We start from the raw sequence: 16,795 nt of genomic DNA, 5'->3' as shown, positions 1-16,795 counted from the left end.
TGGGGATGAAAATGGGACTTGCAATTTGCTACATAAAATGGCCATTATTACTGTTCAACTGTTTAAAAATAAATCAACAGGAGAACATAATGCCTACCCTGTAAAAAAAAAAAAAAAAAATCATAAAGTCAAGGTAAGTTAAGTACTTGGATGATCACAGCATTGAGATAATATTGTCACAGAATTTATAGGTTGATACACAAAGCTCCTTTTATGTCTGAAAGGGCTGGTGGTTCATTGCAGAAAATGAATTTCCCATGCTCGCAGCTATAACTTAGCTCATATTGCTATGAAAAGGCAAGCTTGAACTTTCCTAGCAGTGATAGCAGGGATGGGAGTACCTGACAACCAGCCAGGTCTCCAAAGGCATTTCTTCTAGTCACAGCTGGTGCCTCTGTGACTCACATGCTGTGTGACATACATGACTCATCTTATAACTGTATCAGCTGGAGAACCACGGCGAGTGTTCTGTGGGTGCTAGAGACCCTTGGATGCTAGCTTAGACCAAGGCTTTGTGCTTAATGCATAGCAAATGTTACCAGCTGGCAATTCAGTAGCATTTACTCCCCCTCCTGAAACTTGTTTCACCAGGCCTATAAGAAGCTAGCTGACTATATCTTCTACTCATCTATATCAGCCATCTTATTAGTGACACACTTGTTTGTGTGCAGGAACAGTAGCTGAAGGTGGAACAGAAGAGTGGATAGAGATGGATGTGAAGTTGGGTATTGTTTTGTGGAAAGACAGTATGTACGAAAATCCACCTCAGAATAGTGATATGGTAACAAAAATAAATAAATCAAATGAAGTAGGAGGACCTCTCCCTACATGCTTCTAAACATCCCCTATTCACTGAGACACAATCATGTATATAGAAACACAGAAGAGTAGGGAAGAAACAGACTGGAACGGTAAATAGTTCCCTGGTAGCTGGCAGAGGGTAAAAGTATAAAAACATAGCTACTGAATGCTGGTTGTCAATGGGAATTCCCATTGGCTTTCGAATCCCAGCAGTAGTTTGCCCTCTCCAGGGGCCTAACACTAACTAAAAGATGCTAGATTTAGTTCCCAAGGTATGGAGAGCGGAGGTGCTTCAGCATCTCCCCAGAGGATCTGCTTTTAATGCAAGTCTAGAACACAATTGGAGTTGTATATGAACAAAGATGCTAGTGTTACAGATGGTTAAGAACCGGAATTTCAATTCTGTGGAAAATGCTGACACGTCAAAGAATAACTTGTTCCAATTTGAAACAAAAAGCTGAAATTTCAAAATTTCCCACAGGGGGGGAAAAATCTACAAATTTTTGATTTGGGACCATCAAAACATTTTCTGTCAATAGTGCCATCTTAATTCATTTTGTTTCAATTATACTATAAAGTCAAAACAAAATGAATCAAAACGATACTATCAAAACAAGTATGTAGTGTTGAAGCTGTGTCAGACCCAAACATTTTGACACTATTGAAACATAATGTTTAGACTTTTTCTTTTTGAAAAAAATTGTCAAAACTGACACAGTTCCACCCAAAAAAAAAAAAATTATTTCAATAAAATTGCAATTTTTGATGGAAAACTGTTCTCGAAATTTTTTTTCCCAACCAACTCTAAATTAACATTGCCAGGCCAGTCAGACTGCGTCACTGCTACCCAAACCAACGCTCTTATGGCCAACAGCCACTGACTTTGGAGTGCCCAACTTGAGACACACAGACCTGATCTTCACAAGGCCTGAGTACCCACAACTCTACGGACGGTCAATGGGAGCTGTGGATCCTTGCCAGTCTCAGACTGGGCATCAAAAGCAGAGACAAGCAAAATCAGTGCCAGGGTAGCAAAGGTAGCTTTCCGGGCCTGATCCTGATCAAATTTACAATGGTATAAATCAGGAGTGTCCCCTCCAGAGTCCAGGGAATTACCCTGGTGAGAGCAAGATCCGCACCAGGCCCTAAGACATTTCTAAACGCTCTTTTCTGAATCAACCCATTTGTGATCTAACCCCTCGTGTCAGCAGATCATCAGAGAGTTCATTGTACGTACAGCACAGACAAAGGCAGGCCATATAAAGATATTAGCATTTGTAATTAAATATTAACCTTTCTGTCAGTATGAAAATGAGACCATTATGAATTCTTCTTTCTTAATCAGTCCGTTCCTGCTAATAGCTGCATCCCCTATAACTAGCCATATAGTTTATGACCCCTCTTCAGAGGGCTAATTACTGCAATGACTACCAAACAGTAAAACTTTGATTTGTGCATGCTACTGAATTAACACAACATTCAATGTTTGGCTGATTTTTCCATTTGATGTTTAGCTGAAGCACTGACCAATTCCAGGTGCAGCAGCTCTGAATTAAGGTGCCTGAGCTCCAGGAAGTGGAATTTATTACATTTAAAAGGCAATTATAGATGGATGAGGAAAAGAAACCAGAACAGGCTGTTTTACGGCCTTGTTTTACTTTTGATCTTCTTTCAATGTGTGTCATTTCATCTTGTTTTTTCTACACTGGAGAACTTCTAGGCGAGGCAGAATTGATCTAACACCAGTTTGCAGGACACCTTGGTGCTGCATCTCTGCATTTTCCTCTGTGACATGAAAAGGGCCTGTTTCTGACTCTCACACCGGTTTTATACTAGTGTATCTCCATTGACCTCAATGGGAGCAGCTGGGAATTCTGAAATTTAATAGATGCTTAAACATGGATTTAGGAGCCTAACTTTAGGCTCCTAATTTTTAAAATCTTGGCCCAATTTTGTTAAAGAAAAAACAAAGATGTTCTAAAACCTAATACTACTTAAAAATGTTTCTATAATATGGCTTTTTTTAAAAATCCAATGAAAATAGCTGTTTTTAAACAGATAAACAATCTGTAACAGTGCCTGAAACCCAAACACTCCGGCACTAAGAACCCAAATGTGATGTCACTTATTTTCATTGTCCAAGCTGAATGAAATGCAAAAAACAAACAAATAGCACACATAGTGACAAGTAAATTTGACTTTTAGAATTCCTTCACTTCTAATGATCTAAGGTTTTATTAGTGACATAAGCAAAGAAATGTATTTGTCCACAACAAAGGATGTTCAAATTAACACTATCCTCATAAACAAGGAAAACAAGCTAAACAAGCTTTTGTTAAATTCTTTGAATTATACTAAAGTGTTATGAAAAACAAAGGCAGTGACACAGTTTTTTTAAAAAAGTTTGCTTTAAAGCAATAGCATCCCTCACTGATGCACAAAGACAAATCCGATGCTTCCTTTCAGCTGTTGAATAAAGTGCCGCTGTGATCCAAAATGGACAACAATGTGAGTTTCAGAGTAGCAGCCGTGTTAGTCTGTATCCGCAAAAAGAACAGGAGTACTTGTGGCACCTTAGAGACTAACAAATTTATTAGAGCATAAGCTTTCGTGGGCTACAGCCCACTTCTTCGGATGCATATAGAATGGAACATATATTTGGCTCCCCCGCATAGAAGGACCATGCAGCGATGCATGCGGTAGTACATCAGTGATGGACAAAACCATGCTGCTATCTAAAGCCCAGCTGATTGATAAAATACTAATATAACAGGAATTACCTTCTTGGCATCTTTGTGCATGTACTTGGCTGTCTGTTTGGCCAACTCTGTTTTACCTATTCAGAAAATAGTAAGAAAAGATTTGAGTTAAAACAATCAGAATGCGCGTTCCATTTACCATGAATGATTGCAAGAGTCACGTGTCTAACTCTCTACAACCCATGTGCTCAATACAGGACTTGAGCCCAGTTCAGACACTAGGCGCAATCCATGTATGGAGATTTTCTCTGCAACGGTATTTCATGTTAAGCAGGTGTATTAATATCAAGGCAGAAATGCCAAAATTGAGACACCCAAAATGAACAGTTAGTTTTTAAAATCTTGGTCTCCATTTAGTACAACTAATTTGAAGGCACCTATTAATAGCAACTATTATTTATTATTTGTATTGCAGCAGCGCCTAGGAGCTCAGTCATGGACCAGACTCCCACTATGCTCGGTGCTGTACAGAACAAAGACAGTCACTGCCCTAAAAAGCTGACAATCTAAATATAAGACCAGATACAACAGGGGCCTACACAAAGAAGGGGGGGGGGAGCACAAGGAAACAATGAGACAATATTGGTCAGCACGGTTGGCACTGGTCTCAGCACACCAGCCGCCTGACAGTTGTCAAAAGTTTTTGGAAGACATCAAGGCAAAGGAGAGTTTTAAGGAGGACAATGAGGTAGCTTTGCTGATGTTTACAGGGAGCTCCTCCCAAGCATGAGGAGCAATGGGGAGAAAAGACAAAGGTGCATGTTGAAAATTTAACAAGTGGGCGATGAAGGCTGCATCATGGGCTGAGCAGAGGATCTTGTGCTTGACCTTTAATAGGTTTATTCCTGAATGGAGATACAGAGAGATTCTAATTCTTTTGATCAAAAGCTGCACAGTGGGATCAGATTTTTGCTACATGTGTGCCAGACATCCCAGGTTTCATGTGCAATGTCTTTACTTTCCAGATGAGAAGTGAATTTGCTGGGAAATGTGATATTCTTTATTTGTTTGATTTATCCAAGGAGTCTATCATAAAACTCTAGGCACATGAACAATCAATAATTCAAAACATATATTACAGGATAAATCTATGTTGACATTGTATCAACAAACACACTGGCTCAAGAAAACTGAGACCCTGTCCTCTCACTCTATCTATTCGGAAAGAGCCGGGGTAAACAGACAGGCTTTGCAAAGTGCCCTGGGTGTCAGAATACTCCAGACTGTGCCAGGATCAAAGGCCCTCAGGGAAAATGCTCCGCTGCCAACCCCAGGGGCTTTCACTCTGAGCATCCCAGCTCACCTCAACTGCCTGAGTACCACAAGAGGAGACAGGCAGTCTTTGAGATCCATAGGACCCAAACCAGAAGAGGCTTTATGGGTTAAAACTAATAGCTTATATCATGCCTGGAAATAAATCCGAAGCCAGGTATGGCATCTGTACTTACGTCTCCAATACTCTATTTATATCCATTATATATTATACACCTACCTACACTCATATATATGCATTAATGCATATGGCATACACACAAAAATACGTCATAATTTACCCTCTCCCCACAAAAAAGTAATTATTTTAAAGGCCAAGTTCTGCCCTGATTTACAGCAGGTCTAATCCCACAGAAGTCAATGGAGGTGTCAATCAATTTAGCTCTAAATGTCCAACAGAAACATTCAAAAGCAAGGAAATTCAGAGTTAACATTGCTTATTGCTTTCATATAGTTACACAGCAACTCACTGAGAGTAAATGCTTTGCCTAGTACGGCCCTGAGGCAGGACTCTGGACAGACAATAATGGTTGTATAGCCTTAACCTGTACAACTAGAGCATCTTCCAGCCAGCCAAGTCAATGCAGGGGAGGCCATGTAAAGTACAATGTCCGTTGTCTTTCAAAGGCCACATTTTGACGGCTTTAACCTTTTTAAGTGGTCAGGAAAAATATTAGTGCCAATAGTGTGCTAGGTGCTTTGCAGACAAATACGGTCCTTGCCCTGGAGTGCTGATGATGTAAAAGCCGTCTCTGAACTGGTTATTTTGCACACCTGTGCACAGGGGTTTTTTTTTTTTTAAAGGTCTAATCTGTTAAAAACAACATTTTTATTATTAAAAGTGTCCTCCTTCGGTTGAGACTTGAAAGCCCAGATTCTCAGCTGCTCTAAATCAGTTTAGCTCCCCTTGCACGAGCTGGGGATCATAATATATGAATTAAGACTGAAGCTATTTCATTTACCTGGACAAAACACAGGAGGATGGGCTAGAGGACCTGCTGGAGGTCCCTTCCCAGCCACAGGAGTTGACGTGTTTGACAAGTGAGTGATAAGTCCCTGAAAACAGAGTTTAGTGTGTGTGGTGACACACCCTGGAATACAACTGGGTAACAGGGCAAGTTACTGTAACCTCCTCCTCTTTCCCACTTCTCCACACACATGTATGTCCAGAACATGCCACGAGATGATGCCTACATCAGGCCTCATCAGCTGTGCTCTCCCCCGTGACAAATGACAACCCATATGTTACCTATTCCTGATGATCCCAAGAACAGAAAAACCAGGGGATGTTCTTCGTCGTACCAGCCATTTTCCTTTCTCCGAATTGCTGAGTTTAAACACAACGAAAACAAAAGGAGGAAGAGAGAAAAAAAAGAGGCATATAAATCAATGACACAAAAGCAAGTATAATTATCACTAAGTATACACTATGTTTTACTGCTCTCTGCCCACTCAAAGTCTTCACTACCATTAGTGCTACCTAATTTGATTAGCCAGCAAGGCCCCCAGAGACACCTAATCAGGTTAGCATGGATTTGGAAAGCTGCCCAGAGCAGATTTCGGATAAAGTTTTCCAGGATGTGCACTCAACGTTGCCAGGGAAACAGAAAGGAGGGTGGACATTGAATGAACGAAGAAAGGGTGGTAGAGAGAGAATTCAAGAGGCGTGTTAGCTTTCCAGCTTGTAAGTGCAACCTTTATGTAAAGGGCTGGTTTGGAGAAGTTTGTCACTTCTTTCCCTTATGCAAATTGAAAGGGGGGGAATGTTTGGATTCAAGGTCATGGCAGCCTTGAACTGATGTACATACCGCCGTAAGTTTTGTTTAAAAACACTGGAAAAGGGGATGGTCTGGAGATATTAATGAATGTCTGCAAAGGAATATGGATGTGCGTTATGGATCAGTGATATAAACGGAAACATCTACCCCAAAGGCAGGGGTGGGTTAGAAAGCAAAGTCCAATATTCATTTACAAAATACTGAAGGTCAAACCACCCTCCTGCTTCAGGGCATTGACTGATTTGCCTGCAGGGGTCGGGATTGAGTCCTCTCACCCAAAGTGGGCTTGTGCAATTGCTAAGGGCTCGATTCTGCCACCCTCAGTCAAACTGAGGAGTACCTGCCTCCTCCAGCAGCCTCCCTGAAACAATGAAATCATTGGAACTACATGGGGGGAGGGAAAGTAAAGCATGACACTATGTGCGCTAGGGTGGTACACTGGGACCCGAGCAGTTTTGGCCTTTGAAGCACCTGGCAGCAGCCACTGCTAGATGCAAAATACAGGACTAGTTGTGATACTGGACTGTTCCAACACGGTCATTCCTATGGTCATAAAGCTGCTTTAGTTCATGTGGGAGTTTGGGGGCCTCACACAGTCATTTCTGGGTTTTGTTCTGCATGAGCTTTGAACCCCCTGAGTTTCACAAAGTTGCAGATTCTAACCACTCCACAAATTCAAAGCAAAGCTCAGTCAGATCTGTCCAGATTTTGCATTGGAATCCTAAATTGGCCTGGATCCCCTGACTGGTTTGCAATGCGCCTGGGCTAAGTGTCTGTGGAGTATGCACAAAGCCTGAACCAAGGGATGTCTTCCAGCTCTAGTTTAAGTATAGAATTGGTGTTAACTAGAAATGGGCGCCAATCAAACCCAACCCCCAGCTCAGATCTGGAATCTCTGAATGAGGAGAGTAATGTTTACCCAGCTTCGTAAACTGCTTTGAGTTCTCTGAGCGAAAAACAAGTATTATTGTATATGCAGGCGCATCCCATAGAAAGTACATTTCCCAGCAGGCCACAGACAACTTGGTCCAATCGGAAGGTCCCTCAGACCAAGATGAGGCACTGCAGCTGGGACCCGAGGTCTCAGCAGACCACCCTTCTGCATTAAATATGACCGGCTAATGATCTAGGATGGGGCCCTGGTTGGGAAAAACGTGGGCACCCTGCTCTATAGAGACAAAGCATACAACACCCAACAGCAAAAAGCAAATCTTATCAGCTCAGCGGGTTCTCATAATCATAGTTGAAGCATAAAGGTAGTGAAAGGATATTGAATATTCAGCTTATTGGTGGGGGGTCTAGTAGTTCAGAAGAAAAGAGACAGAATCATGTCTCAGACCACTGAGGCCTTCCTGAGTTATTTGTATTATTTAAAACAAAGCCTCCTCTATTACAGCTCTAATAAGGAGTTATTCTTGCCGTATTGATCGGCGGGTGCTGGAAAGCGTTTTGTGACATTTTGTAAGAAGGAAGCGACATAAAAATAAACGGTATTGTGTTGTAAACTGTGCTCCTAAGAACTTACCTGTAGTGTGCTTTTTAAAATTCTACACAGACCTGTGTCTCAGCAGTTGCCAGAGGTCAATGAGACCAAAGATGCAGCATATCATGTTTGATAGAAGTACTGCATAAACAGGCTAAACGCCAAGCTTTCAGGGTTTACAGCCTAAAATATTTTTAAGATCGCAGGGGAGAATAACAGTAGCAGAGGTAAAGGCAGGATGAAAAATGGAGACAAAATGAATGATCTAGATATTTGGAGCTCTACTGGGTTTTTAAAGTGAAATTCTTGCTTTCAGAGTAGAATTTCACTGTACAAGTGGCACTATGAGGCTCCATGTTTATTGTCCTTCAATGATTTCCATACCAAATACACTCCGTTTTATTATTTCTGACTGTCACCCCTGCAAATACAATCTGGGATCTGAGAGTCAAGCTGGGCTCTTTCCTCCTCATCTGCCCATCTCTCTTAGGGTCTTAATAAAAGTTTTGCAGGTCAAATTCTGCTCCCAGCAATCCCAATGCAGCACCTTTGCCTCCAGGTATAACTGACAGGAACTCAGTAAACAATGCTATTGCTGATGCACAAGAAAGAAGTGACTCCAGCTCCCTCTCCTAGAGCTTGATTGTCTCCACAGTGCTAGCAGGAGGAAGTGGATAGCAATCACTATAAATAAGCAGTTATGAAATACAGATAACTGATAAAGGAAGCTAAAGATATCAGTGAAAAATCTATGGCCAGTATAGTTAAGGACAATAAGAAGGAATTTTTAAAATATATCAGGAAAAAACGCCATCCTAGCAGTAGTACAGATAAGGATGACTTTCTAGAGGATAGGGGTAGAAAATTGTTAATCTTGATACAGAAAAGGCAGAATGTTCAATAAATATTTCTATTCTATATTTGAAAAGAAGTTGGATGATTTATTTATAGCTTATAGCACTAATGAAAGCATTTCTATTCCAACAGTAACTAGGAAGAGTGTAAAAAGCAACTGATAAAGTTAAACATTTTAAATCTGCAGGAGTGGATCATTTGCACCAAAGATCTTTAAAAGGTTTGGCTGAGGAGCATTCTGAGCCATTGATGTTGATATTTAACAAATCTCTGCACACTGGGGAAACTCCTAGAGGATGGGGAAAAAACTAATGTTGTGCCAATATTTAAAGATGGGACAACCCAAATAACTACTGGCTGGTTTGCCTGACACTGATCCTGGCAAAATCATGGACATGCCAATGTGGGATGCAACCAGTAAAGCCTTAAAAGATGGCAGCATAATGAATGCCAACAAACATGGATTTATGGAAAATAGGTCTTATCAAACAAATTTGATTGTTTTTTTTTATGAGATTACAAGTTTGGTTGATAAAGGTAACTGTGTTGACATAAGAGAGAGACTTCTGTAAGGCATTTAACTTAGTACCACATGACGTTCTGATTTACAATATTACCGCTATACAAAATCAAGACAGCACATATGAAATCAGTTAAAAACTATCTAACTGATCCATTTAAAGAAGTAATTGTAAATGGGGAATTATCATCCAATAAGGGGTGTTTCTAGTGGGGTCCTTCAGGGCTCTGTTCTTGGCATAATGCTATTTAGTATCTTTATCAATTATCTGGAAGAAAACAAAATAATCACTAGTGAAGTTTATAGGTGACACAAAAATTGGTGTAGTGGTAAAATAATGATAAGGAGAGGTCAGATTTATAGCGTGATTGGGATCACATGGTAAACTGGGCTCATGGTACAACATGCCTTTTTATACAAGGTCATACACCTAAGAACCAAGAACGCAGATCACACTTACAGGATCGGGTCTATTTTGGAAAGCAATGACTTGAAAAAGACTTGTGGGCATGGCGGATAACCAACTTAACAAAAGCAGTCGCTAAGAGCAAATGCTATTCTTGGGTGTATATGAAGTAGGACTAGGAAAGTGGGTTTACTTCTGCATATGGCATGAGCAGGCTTTCTCAGAGGTCCAGAGAGGCCGGGCCACTTCCAGCTTTTGAGGCCCCTAGCCAGAATACAAATAAAAAATGACGACACATGGTCTAATCTTGTGCCATCAGAAGTGATATATTTTTATTAATATTTATGAACATTTTAAACTCTTTAATCTGACAAAATCTATATCAGTTAACAAAAAAATTATGTCTTTTACCAAATCACATCTCTTATTTGCTTATATTTGCAGCTCTAAGATGAGAGTGTGTGTCACATTTTGGTCCGATAGAGAGGCGCATAAAAACAAGTTGAGAAACTTATCAAATGCCAAAAAATTAACGAGTGTCTAAATTTGAGGCCCTCTTTGAGCTTGAGGCCCAGGCCAAATGGCCCTCCTGGGATTGGCCCTGGGCATGAGTCAGACTATTACTGGACACTGTGTTTAGTGTTGGTGTCCAGGCTTCAGAATGGATGTTGACAAATAAGGGTTTAGAAAAAAGCTACAAGAATGATTTCAGGTCTGGAAAACCTGCCTTACAGTGAGAGACTTAAGAAGCTAAACCTGTTTAGCTTAACAAAGAGAAAGTTCAGAGGTGACTTAATCAGCCTATAAGTGCCTACATGAGGAAATGTATGTTACTCTACCAGGCAAAGGCTTAATAGGAGCCAATGGCTGAAGCTAGACAAATTCAGACTAGAAATAAGATACACAGTTCTTAACAGGGAGGGTAATCAATCATTGGAACAAACAGTTAGGGATGTGGTGGACCCTCTACTCACTGGGAGTCTTTAAATCAAGACTGGACATCTTTCTAACAGATATTTTAGCTTAAGCAAAAGCGATCGGCTTAATGCAAGAATGACAGGGTGAAATTCTCTGGCCCGTGCTATGCAGGAGGTCGCTAATCATAATGGTCCCTTCTGACCTTGAACTCTATGAATCTGTGACTGCCACTGTGCCTGGCCTCTGCACACTGGTGCACAAGCAGAGAAGAACTGAGCCAAAGTGGATGGGGTAAATGTCATTGTAAGAAGTATGTGCACTGACTGCTGTAGACTTTAACGGGAACCACAAGTGCACATAGGAGAGAGCAGAATTTGGTCTGTGCTGAGCCTCCAAGAGTCAGAACATTGCAGCAAGAAGCTGAAGAATAAGGTGAATGCTTTAGGGAAAGAAACTACAAATACAAAGACTTTTAAAACCTATACTGTTGCAACACTGAGAACACGTCTGAAGCAGATGTTTCCAAACTCTCGGAAATATCAATGCCAACAGCAAAACTCGGCACATGCATAAAACTGCTCTCCAGCTCCTCACAAGCTAGAATGATCTAAGTAAAACAGCCATCATAAAGGGAGGAATATGGTGGAAACAGGCTTGTTCTAACTATGCTGGGCTGTGCAGACTGAAAAAGAGACACTTGTGCTGAGGACCCTTTCATAACGGCAGCTGTACACTCCACAACTACAACAGGCTCTTTTGGGAGTGTTATGAAAAACTCACACTTCCCAGGTGGCTGAATGTACTAGGTCTGCCCTTGGTCTTTATTGTTCACATAAGGACATAACAAGGCCACACTGGGTCAGACTAATGGTCCACCTAGCCCAGTATCCTGTCTTCGGACAGTGGCCAATGTCAAGTGCCCCAGAGGGAATGAACAGAACAGGTAATCATCAAGTGATACATCCTGTTACCCATTCCCAGCTTCTGGCAAACAGAGGCTAGGGACACTTTAGAGCATGGATTTGTATCCCTGCACATCCTGGCTAATAGCCATTGATGGACCTATCCTCCAGGAACTTATCTAGTTCTTTTTTTAATTGAGAAATACTTCCTTTTGCTTGTTTTAAACCTGCTGCCTATTAATTTTATCGGGTGACCCCTAGTTCTGGTGTTATGAGAAGGGGTACATAACACTTCCCTAATGTACTTTCTCTGCACCAGTCATGATTTTATAGACCTCTATCATATTCCTCCTTAGTCGTCTCTTTTCCAAGCTGAAAAGTCTCAGTTTTATTAATCTCTCCTCACATGGAAACTGTTCTATACCTCTAATCATTTTTTTTGCCATTTTCTGTACCTTTTCCAATTCCAATATATCTTTTTTGAGATGGGGCGACCACATATGCACGCAGTATTCAAGGTGTGGGCGTACCATGGATTTATATAGAGGCAATATGATATTTTCTGTCTTGTTATCTATCCCTTTCCTAATGGTTCCTAACATTCTGTTTGCTTTTTTGACTGCCGCGGCACACTGAGTGGATGTTTTCAGAGAATTATCCACAAGGACTCCAAGATCTCTTTCTTGAGTGGTACCAGCTCATTTAGATTCCATCATTTTATATGTATTTATGTTTTCCAGTGTGCTTTACTTTGCGTTTATCAACACTGAATTTCATCTGCCATTTTGTTGCCCAGTCACCCAGTTTAGTGAGATACGTTTGTAATTCTTCGCAGTCTGCTTGGGACTTATCTATTTTGAGTAGTTTTGTATCATCTGCAAATTTTGCCACCTCATTATTTACCCCTTTTTCCAGATCATTGATGACTATGCACACGAGAGGTCAAATAATGTGGGTGGATTTAAAAAAAACAAAAACAAAAAAAAGGAGGGAGACTATTATGACCACCACCACCATTTGCAGCTATGCCAGTTAAGACAATAAGAGTAATAAACCCTTGCTTCAGAGCACAAAATGATTACCTGCAGGGGTCAGCATATACAACACTGCACAGACAATTGGGTTCACTGTGGTCATGTTTTCACTTTTCTCTGGAGCAAGTTCCTAGACTAGATGGACAAAATGGTCAGCTCCCATATGGCAAATCCCATGGGTATCTGAAACAGCCACAGAGTTGGTTGTGTTACTGTTTAGAGAATATTGCCTATCATAAAATGAGGGATGATGACTTTAGACTGACGTTCTTGTTAGAAAGCTAGAAAGAGTTATCAGTCATTGCAGTGAAGAAACTCAGCTCCTGGAGATTATTTAAAACAACCTAGAGTGGTATGTGTCAAAGTGGTTTTGTATATAGCCTTAAAATAATGATCATAGTCCAAATAAGTAACCTAGCTGCACACATCTAACACCAAAGATTCAGGTCAATGAGAAAGAGAGATTGCAACAAGCAAGCCATGACTCTAAGCAGCTGTCCACCTATCCTCTAGTTGGTGCTGGTTGTTGTACTGCTTAGCTATGACAAAAGGAACAAAGAGGTCATCTCAGGATGGAGTGATCCTCAAGCAACCCATCAATGCAGGGTTGGGAAGATTAAAACTTCAGTGGCAGGCTCAGAGAGTAGCATCCTGGCTGACATGGTGTTCCAGATGTCCATGCCACACAATGTATTTGCCCACCACGTTATGAATTTTTCATCGACATTCATGCAGGAAATCCATATTTCGGGTGGAGATGCCTCCTTCGATGCTGAAGGTGTGAAGAAAATGCAGGTACTGCTGCTTTACGGAAATCTCATGAAGAAATCCAAACCCGTTGCAATGGGAAAGGATGATGATGATATCTGAGCCTTCTTTCTGGAGCCATTTCCAGCGTCACTGCAGAGCTCTTACTTAATTTCGTACATCTGTAACAGTGTAACCGTGCTGCTGTGTCTCTGAGAGGCCCTTCAGCTCGCTATTGAACTGATAAATTCACTGTATTACTTTACACAGATCAATACCCCAGCAGTTATCAGGGGTTGATGTGACCGAAATTGGTTTCAGCCAATTTGTGAGTGTAATAAATGTCCATTTATCAAATCAATTCATTCAGTGGTGCTTCTTAGACTGCCCACATTCATGGGACCACCAGGGTGACTCTCTTCAGGCGTGTGCCAACTGCAGGGTCACCCTCCACCTGGCGAGCTTCTGAATCTACTAACAAGGGTATTCAGGACCCGTCAGATTTTGCCAGGCTAGAAGTTTACTGCAGGATCTATAGCAATCTGCCCTGAGCACAACACTGCTAACTGTGCCAAGCTGTATGGAGGTTGTGAGATATGGAGGAAGAGGATCCCTTTTACTGGATCCTGGGTCTCCCACTTGTCTTGATTGGTTGGGAGTTGTTCTGAGGACTAGAGAGCTCAGTGCACACTTAAGATAGTTGTGCATGTGCAGTCAATTCCCCCACAGTCGAACCCTTAACAAGACAGGTACTAAGCATGCTCAGGTATGGGATTTGCAATTTGTCCCTATCAAAGCCATTTTCCTTGGGATCAAGGCCAGGTGCTGCTCCAATTCATTCCTTATCGGATGGCAACTTTCAACCCTCAGATATCTCAGCTGTAGGACTGTTCAGAAAGGTCATTGTGTAATTTTGTAATATGAACAGTGGATTTTCTCTCATTCCCCTTTCATTCAAAATGGCTGAAGAGTATTTGCTCAAACTTAAAAAAACCCAAACAAAAGAGGCAAATCTCCTTTGGGCAGAACCCAAAGATGGGAAATTTTAGTCCCGAAGGTTCAGAAAATCAACAACTGAAAACCGTGGCAACCTTAACTATAAATGATTGCTACCAGGCACCCAATGTAATACTATTAATATTATATACACACACAAACAATTACGTATTGTCTACAGGGAGGATGTGAGGACATGAAACAGAAAATACACATTTTTTAAAGAGCTCTCACCCTTTGCTATCTAATCTGAGAGGGGATCCCTTCCTGGGAATCACCAGAGCATGCAGTGTATTTACCCCTGTGTCTGTATGTTCATGTGCAAGGACAAACAAGAGTTGACCAAAGCCAGAAGGAGTGCAGTGATTTATTAAAGTGCCCTGGAAACATAATCATAAACCATTTAGCTGTTCATTTGCATGAGCGCTTGTAGCATCTAGGCCTTTGTCAGTTTCTAACATTACAGAAGAGACCTGCTTGTTTTTTTCTTGGATGTTTCCGTGCTACCTGAAATACTCCAGTTTGATTGCATTAAAATACATCATAGAAAGTAGGGAGTATCCACATCTGTACAGTGTAGAGCATCACTTAACTACATTTACGCTTCCTCCCTTCCACAGGACTAAACTGATCAGCAGACTGGAAGACAGGAAGGAATTTCCCCACTCAGAGTACTGGCAGGAACAGCGGACAGTTAGGGTTTCCCTCCTTCCCCTAGAGCGGTGAGCAGAGATCATCTGTCAGGATCAGCTAGGTGTAATCCCACACTATCGCCGTCCTGCCCTGGCCCTTCCCTTCTTCTAGAGCAGAAGAGACAGTGGAGACGTAGGACTGAGATATAATTCTATGGAAGATCAAAGAGGAATACTGCTTCGGTGCTTCCCCATTCATGATGATATGGTGAATCAGGTACTGTACCCTTCTTAGTTCTACTACAGGAGGCTCAAATACTATATAAGAGATAATCATGCAGTTGCAAAGAGCAAACCAAACCAACTTCCTTTACTCTCATATTAATTGTTTTTCCTGCTCCACTCATCTCTTCCGGCTTCTCAGTGTGCAAACTGCACCAACCCCCCAACCCAGACTCCTTTAGCACCTAATTTCCGAACTGCTGTATTAGTCAGTTCAGAGGAAGCTTCTGAACACACAAATTAATGCAACTTGCATGCTTAGCGCAGCAGCAGAAGGTGCAAGATTCAGTGTTTTAGCTTCCCTGCTCTCCTCAGAATCTGGGCACCACTGCTTCTGAAACCGGCTCCTAGACCGGTGCTCTAAACCCCATTCTCTTTTTCACTCTGGGATGGGAGTCTCTGGAGATCATACAAGAGGCACTGAATCAAATCAGATGATTAAATTAAGGAAGAGGTTATAAATTAAAATCTAAACAGATCAGCTAAATTTGGTAAATCTTAAGAGACATTGTATAGTCTGTCTCCTAGCCAAAGAAACAACATGTATTGTATCAGCGGTGGAAAGCAGAAGGGCGCACTGATTCCGTAAAGTGGCTGCAGAGATAACTGAACGGTGAGCGCTCAGAAGGCTAACCGCTGTCTAAATTCAACATTACTGAAACAAAACAACAAAAAAGGGGCAGCGGGGATATCAGTCTAATATCCTGAGGCTGCTGGGGTACCTAGCGCATTCCCTATAATTCAATAAGAGAAGCCTCCATAAAGGCAACAGCTTTAATGTGCACAAACACCACCTGTGTCAGAAACAGGCACTACCCATTAATCAAAGCTTCCCAATTAGCCCGTACTGCTGCCTCCAGGCACAGCCATAACCGTTCTCAAAACAGGGAAGGTGTCTGTGGTGTTAGCCATGGGAGAGGCAGCTCTTCCATGGGCTGCGAGGGCCTGTCTTTGTTAACGATATTGGTATGGTTTTGTATTTATGATCATCAGCTGCACGCGCCTGTGTTCTGACCTTAGCTCTGTCTCACCTTATTGTCCTATTTCCAGACACTGAATCTGGGTGACGGAATTGCTCAGGGAAGTCTTAACAGGATATGGAGGCTTTCGGGTCTGGGTCAACGTATCAAATCCAGCCCAGGTTGCTAGTAACTGAAAGTCATTATTGCCTCATAGCTTTTCAGGCAGCCTGTGTGAAATGAATTGCTTGTGATCAAACTGGTAACACACACTGGGAGGTACTAATGCAACTTCACCCACTTGAGGTGCCAAATGAGAAGCCCCTTGCAGTGTGATTGTCTCTTAAGTGCTCTGATCAGCAGTGAAATAATTAACACTACACATTCAAATTCTCTTGGCCAGGCTTCAGAGTTACCACTCCTTCAAATGAATATGGGCACTTCACACCTC

General features: G+C 41.6%; 1 protein-coding gene across 1 annotated transcript in view; it reads right to left on the bottom strand.

Moving 5' to 3' along the window:
• CLPB (ClpB family mitochondrial disaggregase) overlaps window positions 1–16,795 on the bottom strand; it is a 140,097-nt gene that overhangs the window by 25,069 nt on the left and 98,233 nt on the right. Inside the window, exons 8-9 of the mRNA XM_065423387.1 lie at window positions 6,082–6,159; window positions 3,582–3,637 (exon numbers count right to left, since the gene is read on the bottom strand). Coding sequence (XP_065279459.1) covers window positions 3,582–3,637; window positions 6,082–6,159 — 134 coding nt within the window. The remainder of the gene's footprint in view (window positions 1–3,581; window positions 3,638–6,081; window positions 6,160–16,795) is intronic.

This window comes from Emys orbicularis, chromosome 1 (genome assembly GCF_028017835.1).
Source record: "Emys orbicularis isolate rEmyOrb1 chromosome 1, rEmyOrb1.hap1, whole genome shotgun sequence".
NCBI lineage: Eukaryota > Metazoa > Chordata > Testudines > Emydidae > Emys > Emys orbicularis.
This window is presented reverse-complemented; position numbering and strand designations above follow the sequence as displayed.